Here is an 18,767-nt window from a genome sequence, read left to right as displayed (position 1 = left end):
TACAGCAGGGGTGCTCATTACATCGATCGCGATCGACCGGTCGATCTTCAAGGACATGAGGGTAGATCGGCCAACAACAAAAAAAAAATCCACCAGCCAATCAAAATCCTCACGAGAAGTATGGGACTTGATTGACATGCAGAACGGCCGATCCGTGACATACGTCACTGCACATGCGTGTTTAAATTCACGCAGTGAATTCTGTCTGTTATCAGAAAGTCGCTTTGTGCCCTGCGGCATGTCCCGTCCCCGGCAGAAGACCACTCCGGACACTTTCTGTGTGGAGTTTGCATGTTCTTCCCGTGTATGCGTGGGTTCTCTCCGGGATCTCCGGCTTCCTCCCACCATCCAAAAACATGCTTGATTGGCAACTCTAAATTGACCATAGGTATGACTGTGAGAGTGAATGTGAGAGTGTGTGTTTGTGGACATTCTACCCTGCCACAGACTGGCGACCTGTCCAGGTTGTCCCCTGCCTTCGCCCACAAAGTGGCCGGGATAGGCTCCGGCAGCCCCGTGACCCCGAAAGGGAAAAACGGGACAGAAAATGAATGAATGAAAAAAAAATATATATGTGTGTGTATCCACACAAAATACCATCACTTGATAGCAGTGCTGCAATCTGTCTATTACTGGAAAGAGATGTTTTAAGGGTTCACAAAGTCTGCAGTCAGAATAATGGCCCACACAATGCACCATTTGCGAAACCTGATTTAGGCTGAGTGATAGTGGGACATCTATGCTTGGGCAGCATCCATCAGCCTTCAGAAGTCACCAGTCTAAAGACTCACATCTTGACAAATGGGAGAACCCCCCTTTGACCCCCTGTGAGAACCACTTCACTGTCAAGTCAGGAGCCAGCTTACCAGATCGACTGCTAACTCAGAGTAGCATAAACAACAAACGAAGTGCAGACAATCTAACCTTAGAAAGCAAGTTTTTTTCCATCAGACCAAAAATGACAACAGGTCCTTCTATGGAGGACCTGCTTTTTCTCAAAATAATGGATGAAGAATGCCCACAGAATGAAACAAAAAGCTGGTTAGCCCCACTACCTTTTCATCAGCCAGGAAAAATACTGCTCAACAACCGCCAATTTGCGGTCAGCAACAAAAATCCTGAGATGCAGTCCCACTTCATAGATTTTATGCAAAACATTTTAGATAATGGTCATGCTGAGCTTGCAGGAGAGCAAAGAAAACTAGTATTTGCCCTTTTTTTTAATACAGTAAACCCTTGTTTTTCGCGGGGGTTACGTTCCAGAAAGAACCCGTGATAGGCAAAATCCGTGAAGTAGAAACTTCTATTTTTTTTTTACAATTATTATACAATTAAATACTCTATTATACATTGAAAAGAAAGAACAAACCATTTTACAGGCTCAAGCATTTGAGTCACAAATCAAAGTACTTTAAAAACGTTTTTTTTTTTCAACAAATAACTTCTGTACTGTACTGTCAAATAATAATTTGAATCATCGATGTAAACAGAAGGCTTCAAATCGCGGAGATTAGCCCCACCCACCACGACCCGAGAGTAATTGAATTAAACGGGAGAAAATTTAAAATGATCATGAAAAAAATACAAAGTACAAACGGACAAATAGTGGCTCAGGTGTATTTCAATGCTCTTCAGTCTGAGAAGCTGCAGTGTTTTCTCCTTCTCAAGCCCGCGGTGCAGCTGTGTTTGTTTGTTCGGGAGAAGAACATAGTGATTGACAGTTGGTGTCGCTCTTTTTCTATGGGTTTTAGAGAAACTTGAAATTGCAAGATGATTTGCATGTACGTAATTTGGAAAGCTGATTTACGTACGTGTACATATTAAACTGCAACATTATTGATGCACAGGTAGAGAAGAAGCGGAGTTACTTTTTTAGCCAATAAGAATGCAGAACACAATGCACGATGCAAATCCGTGAAGTAGCGAAACCGTGAAAAATAAACCGCGTTATAGCAAGGGATCACTGTATACCATTCCCAGAAGCAGTCGCACACAAGAGTGGTATTTGATTCCAGTGCCCAGTTTGCAGGTGCCTAACTCAATGACATACTGCTTGCAGATTCCAATCTAACCAACAGTCTACATGGTGTACTAGTGAGGTTTAGAAAGCATGAGGTAGCTGTAACTGTGGACATTCAACACATGTTTTACTGTTTTTTGGTAAGAGAAGTATGCAGGGATGTCTTGAGATTTGTGTGGCACAAAGACAACGATCTAGAAAAGAACATAGTGAACTACAGAATTTGTGTCCATGTTTTTGGAAATAGCCCCTCCCCCACAGTAGCAACTTATGGTCTGATAAAAGAAGCAGAACAAGGTGAAGCAAAATATGGGGCAGGTGGGCGTCGCTTTATTGATAGAGACTTTTACGTGGATGATGGTTTAAAATCTCTTCCCACTGAGCTGGAAGCGATTAATCTTGTCAAAAGAACCCAAGATATGCTTGCAGCACCAAACCTCAAGCTCCTCAAAATAGCTTCCATCAAAGCTGAAGTGATGGGCGTTTTTCCAGTGGAGAACAGAGCGAAAGATCTCCAAGTTCTGGATCTGTTAAAGGATGAACTTCCCGACCAGTAAAGCCTTGGCATTAAATGGAACATAATGTTTGACTATTTCACTTTTCACATTCCTCAGAATACCATTGGTATTCCATACCTTACACACAAAGAGGGGTTCTGTCAACAGTTAAGTGTTTTTGATCAACTTGGGTTTTTGTCTCCAGTCATTATTCGAGGCCGGCTCCTCCTCAGAGAACCTTCACTGCACGCTACTGAGTGGAAAGCTGAGCTGCCTGAAGACATGAGAGGGGAGTGGATTGAATGGCAGCAGTCTCTTCAGTGCCTCAGAGAACCACAAATTCCACATACGTACACTAACATCCCACTCTCCCAAGCCAAACGTGGAATTGTGTATCTTTTCAGATGCATCAATGAAAGCCATATGTGCAGTTACTTATTTTGAAGTTACTGCTGCTGATTGTAGAAATGAGGTCGGCTTTGTCCTTGGAAAGACACGACAGGTCCCCCCGACCGGAACCTACAGTTCCTAGGCTCGAACTCTGCACAGCAGTAATGGCTGTGGAAATGTCAGAAGTAATAATCAAAGAGACTGATTACCAAATACACCAAACTCACTTCTACACTGACAGCAAGGTGGTTTTGGGTTACATCAATAACCAGTCGAAGGGGCTTCTACGTTTACGCAAGAAATCGTGTTAGACCCTCATAATAGGGTGAGGGGGTGGGGGGGTTAGCCTGCGATGAGCCTTGGGGGGGGGGTTTACTAGGCAGTGGCCCCCCTCCTGTGGTTGCCGTATGGAGTGGGCCCCCCCTCTTTCGGTTTTATTTGCACCTTAGACATGTAGGGCCCTTGGTAGGGGGGGTGCTTGGACATCACTGCCAGCAAGCAGCGGATGTCCTCCTAGCACCCTACCCGCCAATTTTAACCGCACCTTAGACATTTAGGGCCCCTTGGTGGGGAGGGTGAGGGGACGTCACTGTGAGTAATCAGGAGATGTCCCCTTAGTGCCCTACCCGCCAATTTTAACCGCACCCCCCTTAGTACACACACCCCTCCCCCCTCAATATATACATCCCAACATAAACACACACACATGCACACACACACTCTCTCAAACACACATACACGCACACACATTTTGCAAGGAAGGTGGGACCTAGGACCATCTGTCCCCTGCCTCTTCCCTGGTGGGGGGTACGGGCCCCTTTGCAACGGCGGCTGTGTCCCCGGGTTGCCGGCTTCCTGGGCCCGCGCGGTGGGGGGGTTCACATTACATCTGAGCCGGGGGTGTTCGTGTCCCTGGGGGGTGGGTTCTGGTCCTTGCTCCTGAGTGCTGGGCCCCGCCAAATTTCCAACTGTGGCCGAGCCTGGTCGGGCCATATTTACAACACCCCTTGTGGGCCCTCTTTTTTCCCCGGGGTTCCCCCCTCCTGGGCGGGGGCGGCGGGCCCCTGCCTCGCTCCTCCCTGGACCAACCGTCGGCCGGGCGGATGGCTGCCTGGAGTGCGGAGTGGGTCTCCCTTGGGGGGTCCTGGCACCTGGGGTTGGGGCGGGGGGATGCCCGGAACTCCTGGGTGGTGGTGGGGTGCTCGTCTGGGGTTGTGGGCGTCCTTCTCCGGTGGGGCCCTGCGTTGGGTTCTCCCGGCGCGGCGGGGGGGCTGCTCTCCTGGTTGGGCTGGGGCGGCGCCCTCTTTCCCTCCGTGCCTCCCTGCTCTCTGGCTCTGGGGGCCTTGCGGCGGCCCTGCTGGCCCCGGCCTGGGTGGCGGGCTTGGTCGCCCGGGCGGCGGTTGTTCCCTGCCGGTTCCCGTGTGGCGTTGGGGGGATTCCGGCTGCCGCTGCTGGTGCGGTGGGGGTCTTGGGGTGAGGATGGCTGGGCACTCTCCCTCCATCTTTTCACGTTCCACCATCCATTTTAGAAGAACATAAACACTCACCTGAGCACAGGTGTTAGCTCAACAGACTGAATGACTGAAATATTTCACACTAGTTGGTTTTAAGGCATAAGTATGCGTGTGAACACTATCTGTTTTGTGTACATGTCGACAGGTGGACATTTTTGCAACTAACAGGTGTGTTTATAACATTTGAGTGTGTGTGTGGACAGGCTCCGCCCTTTTTTTTTTTTTGTTTTTTTTGTTTTTACATTTAAACCTTACCATAATGATTAACAACCAGTAAACTTGTTGCTTTATGCTGCTTCATGGTCTTATCCCCCTTCCCCTCCTATTATCACCCCCTACCCCCCCTCTCTCTAACGTCCCTCTCTCTTCTTCCCCTCTTTCCTTTTCCGTCCGGTCCAACACCAAAGATTTTCAGACATGTTTGAAATTTGCCTTAAGAAAAATTACCCTCGGGACCACATTCAGTTCCTCGCTGACCACTTTTGGAGCAGGTGACAGAAGGAGTACTTGTGCACCCTCTAAACTTGCCAAAAATGGCATCATAAAAAGGCTAACATCACCCAACCACTCTCTAAAATGGCAAAAGCAACAAATGGACTATGTAATGATCTGGGTCTCTTTGATGCCTGGAGTATTTGTAATCCAAATGTAAGGGATTTTACATTTTTTCTTAGGCCTCATCAGTCTTTTTCTAGAATTGACTGTTTGTCTCCAGATCTAACCTGGATAAAACCCATCACTAGCCGCGGTTACATGGGCAGAATATCTTGATCGGTCGGGTTAAAATTCACCCGTGCACATGGGATCAGAAAACATTTTTCCGATTAGAACAAACGTTCCCATGGCTCACACTTTCGGTCGGAATGAATCATCTGGGCATGCGCAGTAGTGTAAAATCACCCGGATGCGGAAATAGGTCCCGTTGTAAACACACCGCTGCCACAGACAGACAGCATGTGCAGCAGCTCGGTAATACGAGACGATCTTCCAAACGTGCTTTTATTGATGTCATGAATATTATGAAGCCCCTGTTCGCTCATCGTTATATTTAATCTGTGTGGTCAGTGCTGTTTGGTGGAAGAATTAAGCTGGTAGAAGGCTTAGGACAGGCTAACACGGGCTAACATCATTAGTCTTGATGGACACAAAATCCAGGACCGTGCGAGAAACGCAGCAATCTGCATCTTAGCTGCACTTAAATGTGTGAGAATAACAGCAGCCTTTATTTTGTCGGGACAGAACTGGCAACACAAATCCACGTTGTTTGAACAGTTTCTAGGGACTGAGCGACATTTATTTCTGCTCTGAAAAGTTCACACAGACCGCCCCAAAGCCACTCTGTGAGCTAGCGGCCCGAGCTCTGTTCCTCCTGAGTCCTGCAGGACTGGCGGGACGGCTCGCAGTCTGAATTCTCCCATACATAACAAAACAACAAAACGCACACGTGAAAAAATCACTCGGGTGCCAGTGGACCAAGTGAGCGTCGGGGGACACGAAGCGCTCCTCCTCCGAATCTCCCCCGTGAGGGGTGAAAGAGAGGGGAGAGCCAGAGGGGCGAGAGCGGAGCGGCACTTTTCACGGGGCGTCTGCAGAGCATTCAGTCGGTCCCGTCTGCGCTCCAAAGCTTTCTCACAGCCAAACACCGTCTATGCGTGACGTAACCCAGAGCAATAGTGACACACGATCGGAATGACCGTTTACATGAACAACGATCGGATAAACGATCGGTATAACCCACCTATCTCGATCGGAAAGAAATTCTGATCCGAATGAGTCTGATCGGGGCAGAGTATTCCGAACGGCGCGTTTACATGACGTATTTTCTTTCCGATCAGGCGTTCATTCCGATTACTTTTGCCCAGGTAAACGCGGCTAATGTTCCATTAATCCGTGTGTCTTGTCAGATCACTCCTCTGTCTTTTTAGAATTATTACCACATTATTATGATCCTTTATCAAGACAGTGGCATTTGAACCCATCTCTTCTAAGTGACCCTGTATTTATAAAAAATTTGGAAGACCAATGGGAATTATATATCACCACAAATGATACACCAGAGGTTAGTGCATCTGTTCTGTGGGAATCTGGCAAGGTGTTTTTTAGGGGTTCCATGATTTCTTTTACCGCAGCACAGAAGAAGAATTGTCTCACCAAACAATTAGATCTGGAATATCAGATTTGCTCTTTGGAGAGAGACTTTAAACAATCCGCCTCGCCATCTGTGCTTAAGAAATTAGATGCAGCCAGGTCTGCTCTAGACCAACTACTAACCCAAAAAGCAGAAAAAACAATGTTTTATGCAAAACACAGACTTTTTGAATCTGGAAACAAACCTGGACGCCTCCTAGCCTGACTTGCTCAGGGGAGAAGTGGGTCCTATGCAATACCTTCTCTTAGAGATAAAAGAGGTCATTTACATTTCGAATCCAAAATGATACGTAAAATTATGAAAGAGTTTTATCAACATCTTTATTCCCCAGAGTGTGACAACACTGCACATCTTGTAGAAAATGTTCTCAATGGAATTGATTTACCCACATTGTCCCAAAAACAAAGATCACATCTGGCTGAACCCATAACATCAGAAGAAATTCTGAAAGCCATTAATTCCCTGAAAGGTGGAAATGCGCCAGGCCCTGATGGGTTTGGGCCTGATTTTATAAAAAAAATGGCAAAAAAATTGTCAGCCCCTTATTGAATATGTTTAGAGAATCATTTGAGCAGGGGGAACTTCCACCAACTTTAAATATGGCACATTTATTCTTGACTTTAAAAAAGGTCAAGCCTCCTGATGAGTGTACATCTTATAGACCTATCAACTTACTTGGAGTAGATTGTAAGATATCTAAAATTTTGGCTAAGAGACTGGAGGGGGTGTTGCCGATTTTGGTGAAGCCTGACCAGACGGGCTTTGTTAAGGGCGTGTACTCCCACTCCAATGTACGTCGACTCTTAAATATTATTCAATTTTGTACGTCGACTCTTAAATATTATTCAATTTTCACAAAGTAGTAACTTCAAAGCCCTTACAATCTCATTAGATGCTGAGAAGGCATTTGATCGGGTGGAGTAAGGGTGCCTATTCAGTGTAATGCATAGGTTTGGGGTGGGCCCTGAATTTTCTAGGTGGGTTAAATTATTATAAAATGCCCCTGCTGCAAGGATCTTGGTGAACAGGTCAATATCTGATGGTTTCCCTCTGGGCAGAGGAACTCACCAGGGTTGCCCCCTCGCTCCCCTATTATTTGCACTTGCTATGGAGCCTCTGGCTGAGGCTTAAAGAGCATGTGATTACGACCACTATGCCCCACTTGATGATGGACGTGTTGTAGTATAAGGTTGGAAATATCCAAGTCCTTAGCCAGTATAACTGGATGTTAAGTCTCAAGTGGCATTGAAGATCCACTAAGCCGTCCACCAACTCGTAGTACACCATTTGTTATGATTGGACAGAGTTTGTAGGCATGGCTGGATCTATTCACCGCGGCTCCACTTTGTAAACAGGAGAATTCCTCTTTAAATCTTATTTTTTGGGAGTACAGTAAACCCTTGTTTTTCGAGGGGGTTACGTTCCAAAAAGAACCCGTGATAGGCAAAATCCGTTAAGTAAAAACCTTTGTTTTTTCTTACAATTAATATACAATGAAATACTCTATTATACATTGAAAAGAAAGAACTAACCATTTTACAGGCTTAAGCATTTTCTTCACAAATAAAAGTACTTTAGAAACGTTTTTTTAACAAATAACTTCTGTACTGTACTGTCTAATAAAAATAATTTCCATCGTCAATGTGAACAGAAGGCTTCAAATCGCGGAGATTAGCCCCGCCCACCGCGACCCGAGTAATTGGATTAAACGGGAGAAATTTTACAGTGATTATGAATAAAATACAAAGTACAGTGGGACAAATAATGACTCAGGTGTATTTCACTGCTCTTCAGACTGAGCCGCTGCATCCTGACTCCGCTCTGCAGTCTCCCTTTGAAGCCCGCGGTGCAGCTGTGTTTGTTCTGGAGAAGAACATAGTGATTGGCAGTTGTTGTCGTTCTTTTTTCTATGGGTTTTGGCGAAACGCGAAATTTCAAGAGAATTTGCACGTACCTGTTGTAAATTTGGCAAGCTGTTTTAAGTACGTGTACATATTAAACTGCAACGTTATTGATGCGCAGGTAGAGAAGAAGTGGAGTGACTTTTTAGCCAATCAGAATGCAGAACACAATGCATGATGCAAATCCGTGAAGTAGCGAAACCGTGAAAAGCAAACCGTGTTATAGCGAGGGATCACTGTACTTGATTATCTCCTCTTCAGCTTCTTCTACATCCTCCACAGTTAGACATCTTTCAACATATTCTTGTTTACTTAGGGCCTTTCCATATTTCTTAGAGATTGGTTGTTGCTTTTCATTTGTCTTTGTAGTTTTTGCGATTGAAAGAGCTTTCTCTCGGTGGAACACCATGATTCACCTTTTGAACTTCAGAAGCCAAGCAACAGCAGTCTTTAACTTGGTCCATGAGAAGAAATAATGAATAATGGTCATAACTGGATCAACCTCTTCTCTAGCTTGAAGTGGATTTGCAACCATTTTCTTGACCTCAGGGTCATTCATGTAAGGGAAGTTGGTTGATATCTTCAGGATTCACTGGCCATTCCCTTTCATGTTGCATGAGGAAAGATGGTCCAGAGGTCGACATCATGTTTTTAAATTTCATTATGTAAAGCACTACCTTGTGTTGTAAAAGTGCTTTACAAATAAACTTTGATTTGATTAAATAAAAATAAACAAACAAACAAACACATAAATAACTGTTGTTACTGAATAGAATTGAACAACTTTATTAATCCCTCAAGGGAAAATTCACCCAAGATTGAAATTGATTTAAGCAAAACCCAGAATAAAATCAGACACACAACAGAAAAACACAAACTGTTGATTTGTGGTTCTTTGGTGCTTTACCTTCATTTTCTTCTCTTTTTCTGTGTTGCAATTATTTTCCTTTGTGACACTTAATCTTCCTGCCTTTACACTTTCTCATGCTGAACTTCTATGGAGTGATATTTCTGCCACCACATTGCACACAAAACTTTCTAAGTGTTTTGCTCAAAAATTGTTTTTTTTGCTTTCAAAAACTTTTTTTTGCTTTCAAAAACTTTTTTTTGCTTTCAAAAACGTTTTTTGCGTTTGCAAAACACATTTTTTTGTGTGCGTTGTGTCAAATCTCGCTTTTGTCCTATCTTTGATTTTGCTGACTACTTTGACTTAGCGTGACATGACTGCCACTGACATCGCCAAAGGGAAATTCGCATGCGTTGTGTGTCATCTCACTTTTTTCCTATCTTTGCTGTGTTGAGTTTCGGTTTGACGTGACCAAGCTGCCATCAAACAGCTGCTGATTGGTCCAGATTCTAACCAATCAAATTGCCATATGAATCTAACATGGTGTCTGCTGCTGAGGCTGAACCAGCCTCTGTATTTTTGGATGAAGACGTTTTCATTTTTTTAAATATAATTTTAACAATAATTCATACTTTCTTTTTTCAGCATTAGTTCATTTTTATTAAGTCAGATTTTTTAATTTATGGCTGAGGATCTCCTAAAACTGTAAAGTTTATCTGCTGACATTAAATCAACAGGCCTGTGTGATCTGTGAATCCTGCAGAGCAAAATATTAGTTTATATGATTTTCTTTAAGGTCTGTTTGTTAAAACAAAACAATAAAAGATTCAAAGCACATATTATTTAATGCTGCACCTGTGTTTGGGATCAGATGAACAGCAATAATAAGCAGAAGAATAATGGCTCACCACAGTAAACTCAATGTATAGCACAGAAGAGGCATTTTTTAACTTTTATTATCATTTATGTTTCAGAACTTGTAAGCGTTTGTCCAAAGTTAAATAATATTAGTCATAAAAAATGCTATTTTCTCTTAATATTTCAACAATTTTTGACTAAAATAAAACAATAGTTCAGATACAAATCTTAAAAAGTGTTGCTTCCCTGCTAGACGGAGTCGGAGTTTGGACATGTTTTTTTCTGCTGCAGACGTTTTTAACACGTTTATCACTAAACTGACATGAATAAATACTAAACTCTGTTTGATTTTAGCTGCTTTGCTGCTCCTTCTGGGTTTTACTCTGAGAGAAACGGGCCAGAATGGTTGAAAACGGCAGAACCCCGTACAAACAGAACCGACACAAAGTCCAAAGTCCATGTCTGCCTCGGCGTACCGTCAATATGAGACAGAGACACTTGATTGATTTAGAATCTGGACCAATCGGTAGCTGTTTGATGGCATCTTGGTGACGTCAAACCGAAACTTAACTCAGCAAAGATAGGAAAAAAGTGAGATGACACACAACGCATGCGAATTTCTTTTTGGCGATGCCAGTGACGCAAAAAACGGTTTTGAAAGCAAAAAAAAGTTTTTGAAAGCAAAAAAAAAACAATTTTTGAGCAAAACACTTAGAAAGTTTGGTGTTCAACTTAGAAAGTTTTGTGTGCAACGTGGTGGCAGAAATATCACTCCATAAACTTCCTGCCTGTTGGAAAAATGAAATATCTTGGTCATGTGATTTGTGACATATGGACTGATGATGATGATCCACTGACAGCACTGTTTACTGTACACTCAGGCTAATATTATTTTATGTTCAGTCGCCACAAAAAAACTCTTCTTCAGGTCCCACTGTACTCCTCTCTACTCTGTCCATCTGTGGTCTAACTATGAAACAGCGAGCATGCAGAAGCTGCAGGTGGCCTACAGTGATGCCTTTAGGATTTTATTAAAACCACCACCACTCATCTGCTTTTGTTTCTCTTTTTTCTCCCTTCAGTTTTCTCTTTTTATTTATCCTTCATTTCTTTTTATTCCTCGCTCATCTCCTTCTTGGCAGAGGAGTTCCTGGCATACAGCTCCACCTGCTGATGAGAAGGAGAACTGCAGCTGGATAGTCGGCATCAGACTGTCTCAAACTTTTTAATAAATCCTACTCACCTTCATCCATCCAGCTTACCCCTTTTGGGGCCACAGGGTTGTCAGAGCCTACTATCCTGGTCACTGTTGGGCAAGGGAGGGTAAACCCCGGACAGGTTGCCTGTCCGTCACAGGGCACAAAAGCAGACTTTTAGAGTCACCACGTTTTTTGGAGGAAGCTGGAGTGTTTGGTGAAAACTCACACATGCAAAAGAAGAACATGCAAACAAAAAGGGCCCAGCTGGGATTCAAGCCGGGGCCCTTTCGCTGTGCAGCTTCTCTGCAGCTTCCCCGCAGCGAAAGGGGCTTATAGCTGTCCCACTGTTGTCACCCTTAACCCAACCTGACAGAAAAAAAAAAAAAAACTAAACAGAACAAACAGTTCAATGCTTAGCTTTAACAAATGATAAAATAGAAGCAATAATCATAAATGCTAACGTACAGGGACGCAAATCTCAGATGTTCTGACACAAAATAACAGAAATCCCTTGTGGGCGGAGCCATGCACTGACGATGTCATAGCAACACTCAAGTGTACAACCTCCTAGCTTACAAAGTAAGGGTACCTTTATTTCATGGTACATAAATTAAAGTTTAAAGTAAAAAAAAAAAGAAGACCACCAAACTGAAAAATTTATAATGTGTATATATATATATATATATATATATATATATATATATATATATATATATATATATATATATATATATATATATATAATTTTTTTTTTGCAAAGAACAGAAAACCTATTTTTGTTCAACTTAACAAAATCCGCTACACTGTTCATTTTAAACAAGCACAGTGTTTTCTATGCAGCTTTTCATCTTTAAAAAATGCAGCTTTTGATATTACTTGAATTTCTCTCAAATTTAAAATAATCCAGAGTGTTCAGATGTATGAGGTTCATGAACAAAGGTTCAAAGGTTTGAGTTCTTCTCTGTATCAACAGACAGCATTGCTCTCTTGTGCTAAAAGTATATTCTATTCATAGGAACATTATTGTGGTTAGTAATTAAAAACAGTGACACTGATTTCCATTTTTATTGTGTGGTCATAATGGCAACAAAACACTTCAGATAACTGCGTATTTTATCTCCAGTGTAAAACACAGACCTGCAGAACTTGACAGGTTATTTTTTCTTGAAAGCAATCCCGATTCATGGAACAAACTTGCATGACAGCATTAAAAAAAAACCTTTTAGAAAGAAATTACAGTGGAATCCAAAGAAAAACACCACAAGTCTGAATGTAGAGCCTTGTGGTGTGTCAGATAAATGCATCTAGACATTAAAGAAAAACACAATTATAAACAACAAACCACAACAAGAATCAAGTTTGTCATGCACGAGGAAGAAGAAGCCAGTGTGACAGAAAACAACCACCATGCTTCCCTTCTCAAAGGTTCTGCCTCTCCCAGTGCTCCTTTTATTAAGGACTTAGGTGGAAGGTCACAAAATCAAGACAAAGAGAAAGGTTCATTAGGGGGTGTCGTATAGTGACCCATTCGGTGGGTTAAGTTCAAACAGTATCCCTTATAAACTCAGGACAGTGTGTCGTAAAACCCCCTTATCCTAGCTGGGAAAGAGAATGAACACACACACAAAGTGAAAAGGTCAATCTGAGTTAACATTTAAGCATACATTTAAACAATGATGATAACAAAACAATTTCCTTCACATGGTGTAACCTGGAGAAGACAACAGTGATTGTCTCCTCCTCACACAGAATCATCATCCTCGTCTTCTGGTTGGTCTGGTCTCGTATTTGTTGGAAATCTCAGGTTAGATCTCCAAACTCCTGCAACAAACACAAGTGCAGCCTGTAGTTCTGACACCACTATTGCATAGTTAGAACTGAAAATACTTGAAAAGCTAAATGTGTGTTTACTGACGGTAAAACAAAGCTGAGACCAAAAGAGGGATGAAGATGATGAAGGAGAATCGCAGAGTGTTTCCAATGAAAAAGTGCAGAGAATTTTCCTGCTGAAATTGAAACAGTCAACAAACAAACCAACAGGGAAATAATGACCCCTCCCCCCTTTCCAAAAAAACAACAACACTTTTATCTTTAGATACTGATGTCATGTAATACCTGAACCGGAGTTATCACCAGGTCTGTGTTGTTGCCGTCTGTGACATCACTTCCTGTTGGTACCATGAAGTCACCTATAGATATATCAATTACTTATACTGCATTAGATTACTTAAATCCACCGTCTCCCTTCTGGGGTCACAGGGCTGCCAGTATTGAACCTGGATACTGTTGTGTGTGTGTGTGTGTGGGGGGGGGGGGGGGGGGGGGGGGGGGCTCACCTGTCTAAAACCAACTGAAAGCTGTTTCACATGGAGACTCATTCATAACTGGAAATTGACTCAAAGATGACATGTCCCCTTTGACTTGCCATATATTAAAAAAGTAAGGTATTTAAAAAAGAAAAATACACATCCAAGAGGCCAAAGACTGCTGAGTAATTTAAAAGGTGAGAGGCTTTCTGGAACTAAAAGTCTTCTTGAGTTCTATTGTTTTGTAGAGCTAAAAGTTTTTAGTTGAGAAAGGAGCATTTAAAGATTCTGTAAACTGTTTTCAATGGAGTTAAAAAGTGGTAGTTAGTTAAATAGTTAAAAAGTTAAAGAGGCATAAAATTGAAACTGAGTTGAATAGATGGGTTGAAGAGCTAGAGACGTGTACGTGAGAAAATCATGAAAACTGTTGTGTGAAGCTTTACAGCAGGGGTGTCAAACATACGGCCCGCGGGCCTGATACGGCCCGCCAGGTGGTTTAGTCTGGCCCACATATGAAGAGTAAAAACCATAAGGATGTTTAAAAAAAGAAAGCAAGTTTCTAGTCCATTCCTGTTGCGAGTTATGATTTTTTAAAGAAATAACCGAAATGCGCAATTCCGCCACTAGGGGGAGTAAAGGAAAATCAAAACAGGTGAAACGGCATATCTCTGCACGTGCCATAAGTGAAACCTAACAGCTCTGTGTCTGGGTAAGATGCACTTTGGTTCCCTATGAGCCTCACCACTGTTATCTTGCTATGAGGATGATCAGTAGAAACACCCTAAAGGCCTGTTCACACCGGGAGGAATTTCGCCGGCGATTTTCGCCGACGTTTAACGCCTCGTGACTAAACAAAGGGCACCAATGAGAGTGTGCACACCGACGCGAAAAAACGCCACGCGTCAAAGCGTCAAAAAAAAAAACGCCTCGGGTTCGTTTTTTTTTTTTGACGCCTCGCGTCGAAATCTACTCGACCAATGAGAATGCCGCTTTTGCACACGTGTCTGGAGCTTCTGAAGTTACAGTAAAACACAACTTGGGGGCGCTCAAACACAAAACTGCCTTGCTGAGCACACATACCAGCGAAGAAGATAGACGCCAAGTAGCGTCTACACTGCCGCGAAGCAATAATGACGGACATTCTAAAATATCCCCGAACCAAGCACCAGTTGGAGCTACTGGTGCTTGAAATATTCATGTTTTCTTTGTTTGATTCTGACAATCGCGTAAATACTTGCTCTCTTCTTCTGAGTGAAAAGCGACTTTAAGAAGCGTAAAGTTGCAGGGCGCCACCTTGTGTACAGGAGTATTTCTGTTTTACATTAAGCGCTATCTAATGTCAGGGAATGAAATTGCATGTTCGCTCGGCTCATCGTCAGCGAAAATCGCCTGGGTGTGAACACAAAAAACGTGGCGAAAAATGCTGGCGAATAACGCCTGGCGAATATTCGTCCCGGTGTGTACGGGCCTTAATGACCAAAATGTTGTTACATGTGAAGTGGAGCTTCCTTAAAGCTTAATACAAACCCGAATACTTTATGTAAGACATCAACAGGTTGCAGTGCTCAAGGAATATAACATTCAGCACCACTAAGAGATATAAAAAAAAGTTTATGGATTGCTTTAGTGTCAGATGTAAAATATTCCGTCTGTATAAAATTGAATACCCCACTCTTTTTTTTATTGAATTTAATTTTATTTGAGATCCATTGGTCCCAAGTGATTAGGGCACTATGTTGGTTGAGGCATTTTTTCAAATTGAGTAAAAAAAAACGAAAACAAAGCCGTTATTTTGCTTTTCCCACTTGAGATCAGACAGGCTGAATTTGGCCCCCGAACCAAAATTAGTTTGACACCCCTGCTTTACAGCCTTCACACCAGTAGAACAGTCCTGATGATCTGACTCAAAGCAGACACAACAAAACACATCAGGACAAGTTTTCTCTCAGCAGCACCTCTGTGACACAACCTGCTGAGTTCTTTGTTCCACATTTAGAAGTTGTTTCCAGAAATGAAGCGCAGCTTCATTCTGGTCATCCACTGTCAAAAATATAGATCCACGAACGTCTTTGTTTTCCTCGTCTGAGCTGGAATCTGGATCTAAACTGTATGACTGGATGGATCTGATATTGATCACTATATTGTTGCACTGTTAACATTAGGATGGTGTTGTGAGGCAGTGGTAGAGAGAGTGTGAACAAAAAGATGATAGGAATTAGAGACAGCATGCTCCACACCAACAATCCCACCCATAACTCAGAGGTGAATTTCTAATAAACTCCTGCTGCTCTACAGAAACTATGTCCTAGAAAACAACACAGGCTTCTTGATTTTAGCTAAAAACGACATCATTATAATTGAAAGTCCACTGGGAACACTTTGAAAATAGATCAGATGATCAGAGTGGGACTCTAAAGATGTAGTTAAATCCTTCATCCCTCCTAATCCTCATCAGGTTACCTGAAGTTGGAGTGGCTGCTGTGGTCTGATGAATGTCTGATGATGAAGATGTTGTTCCTGATGAAGGTGTAGAGATCAAACGTGGTGCTGAAACAGATCATGGATGCTTGAAAGTAGTTATTTCAAATTCAAACTGCTGGTGATTCTTTGATCATTTTCTCACCTCTGTTAACAGTTAAGTGGACAGGATGTTTCTCATCATTGAACCATCCAACAATCTCCACTTTGCATCCGTATAGTCCAGTATCTTCCTCTGTGACGTTCATGATGGTCAGAGAAACGTCTCCTTCATCCAGTCGTCCCTGCAGCTGATACCTGCTGGAAGCTCTGCTTTCTTTGATCACTTTATGTCCGTCTGTGGCGAGGAGCTGGTTTGTGCAGCCACTGCTAGGAAGAGGACCTCGACCCCAACACACCTCTGTAGGTCCGTTGATTTTTATGTCATATTTACAGGGCAGAGTGATGCTCTGACCCGTTCTTCCAGTGACATTCTTCTCACATTCAGAGACTGAAGACAGAAACAGATAAACAGCTTTTGAAACTTCAGCCCCTCTAACCACAAAGTCTTCTTCACACTCTGCAAACATCTACTTGTGAAAAAGAACAGCATCTCAACAACTCAAACTCACAACAAATGAGCAAACATTACAGATCCTGGGTTCAAATCCCAGTCCAGCCTCCACTTTGTTCTGAGCAGTTGTGATGAGGAGGAAAGAGAAACTGCAGTAAAACATCAAACATCTGAATTCATACAAGAAGTTTCTGCAGAAAATAGAGAAGAAGATGCTGCTGCCCACAGAGCTGAGGAAGTTGATGCTAAATAAAGACCTGACCGACTGAAGTCCAGCTGAAGCTGAATGTTGGTTTGTTTCACATACCTGTGAGGAGCACCAGCAGCAGCACCAGGATCTTCATGACTGACAGTTATCGCACAAACACACACACTGACACGCTGCAGTACAGAAACACACTGAGTCACTCACAAAAATGGAAACTTTCAAGAGGAAACCACAGAGCACCAGCAGACCCAGGGGCAGAACCACACCTCCTCTTCCTCTCACCATCTTCATGAGATCAAAAACTGCTTGAAGCTTGACTCAAAAGCCACCTGTGAACTTTAATTTCCTTCAGAACTCAAAACCATAGCTCTCTATCCACAGCTTTTATTTGTTAGCAGTTTAAATAAAGATGTACTTCACCCCGGGGTCCCTCTGTGTAAGTGTGTGTTTGCTGCGTGTGTGGTGCTAACATGCAGTGTGTGGTGTCTAAAGTGGAAGTAAAAATTGGGGGGCGGACCGGTGAGAGATGAGCCCGGATGTTTCACCATGCCCCCCTCCTTCAGACCATCCCCACAAGACCGTAGTGCAGGGGTGGCGAACACGCGGCTCTCAAGCCGCATGCGGCTCTTGGACAATGAGCGTGCGGCTCTTTGCGTCTCGTCATATTTTCCATATACTGTGCCTCATTTCCTAAATTTTTCCCTCTTAAACCACACTCAAACCATCAGAGGGTATTAAAAATAAATAATAATAAAAGTAATGTGGCAGTGTGTGTGTTTGATTCTGCTCCCGACACATACGTGACCGCCAGTCATTTGCGCGGGTTACGCCCAATGCTTGAACAAATAGATAAAGATTTATGTGCGTGCTGACCGTTACCCTCATGGTCAAAATGGTGAAATTCAGAGTATACAGATAAACACAGGATGTTTCTGGAAGAACGGGAAGATTCTTACTTTTTACTGAACAGAATGGCAAGTCACGATGTTTATTATTATGAGCTTTTGGAAGCAGTAACATTGGTCATGGCAGAAAAGAACAAAACGTATCCCGGAGAAAATGAAAAACTTCCTGATCTGACACAAATTGTCTCCTTTGTTAACAAGTTGAAGCTTTTCAAAGTGCTCATTCAAAACGGCAATCCTCCTGTCATGTAATGAATGATGCAGCTCAGAATTGCTTGTTCACGACACTGTGCGACAGTGCGATTTACGACAGTGCGATCTACGGCAGTCGAGTTTGATGTGCGTGTCTGGGGAGTGTTAATAAAAGTGTCTGCTGCCAACTACCGAACTATTGCCACTCGTCATTCCACATGGTGTCAGAAGTGACCAGGTCAGAACCATCGTCGAATACGGAGTAAGAAGACAAAGAACTGAGTGAAATGGCTAAATTTAATCCGCCCGCCAACTTTCCCTTTGATAAGCCGACTGAATGGCCGGACTGGAGACAGCGCTTTGAGCGATACAGAATCGCCACGAAACTCAACAAGGATGAGGGGACGGTGCAGGTGAGCTGCCTCATCTATGCAATGGGCGCTGAAGCGGAGAATATTTTTAAGTCGTTTACATTTAACGAGGAGGGCGACAGAGACAAAATCGAGGTCGTCCTAGCAAAGTTCGACGACTATTTTTTCCCGCGGCGGAATGTGATCCACGAAAGAGCGTGTTTTCACCAGCGCGTGCAGCGGACAGGGGAGAAAGCAGAGAGCTTTATCCGAGCACTCTATGAACTGTCAGAGCACTGTGATTTCGGAGCGGCCAGAGAGGAGCACATCCGTGACCGGATCGTGGTGGGGATCCAGGATAAAGAGCTCTCACGCAGGCTACAGTTGATGTCGGATTTAA

The 18,767-nt window shown here is 43.1% G+C and overlaps 1 protein-coding gene across 4 annotated transcripts in view; it reads right to left on the bottom strand.

Moving 5' to 3' along the window:
• LOC105355559 (T-cell immunoglobulin and mucin domain-containing protein 4-like) overlaps window positions 1-17,498 on the bottom strand; it is a 32,193-nt gene extending 14,695 nt beyond the window's left edge. The window contains exons 1-6 of one of the 4 annotated variants that reach the window (XM_020708640.2): window positions 17,020-17,498; window positions 16,305-16,649; window positions 16,142-16,228; window positions 13,491-13,564; window positions 13,291-13,378; window positions 12,335-13,196 (exon numbers count right to left, since the gene is read on the bottom strand). In XM_020708640.2, the coding sequence (XP_020564299.1) occupies window positions 13,117-13,196; window positions 13,291-13,378; window positions 13,491-13,564; window positions 16,142-16,228; window positions 16,305-16,649; window positions 17,020-17,056 (711 nt within the window). In that variant the 5' untranslated portion in view covers window positions 17,057-17,498 and the 3' untranslated portion in view covers window positions 12,335-13,116. Of the gene's footprint in view, window positions 1-12,334; window positions 13,197-13,290; window positions 13,382-13,490; window positions 13,565-16,141; window positions 16,229-16,304; window positions 16,650-17,019 lie in introns of those variants that run through there. The other 3 variants (XM_011483151.3, XM_020708637.1, XM_020708639.1) reach the window with 3 other exon arrangements.
• Between the last annotated feature and the right edge of the window lie 1,269 nt (window positions 17,499-18,767).

This window comes from Oryzias latipes, chromosome 14 (assembly GCF_002234675.1).
Source record: "Oryzias latipes chromosome 14, ASM223467v1".
NCBI lineage: Eukaryota > Metazoa > Chordata > Actinopteri > Beloniformes > Adrianichthyidae > Oryzias > Oryzias latipes.
This window is presented reverse-complemented; position numbering and strand designations above follow the sequence as displayed.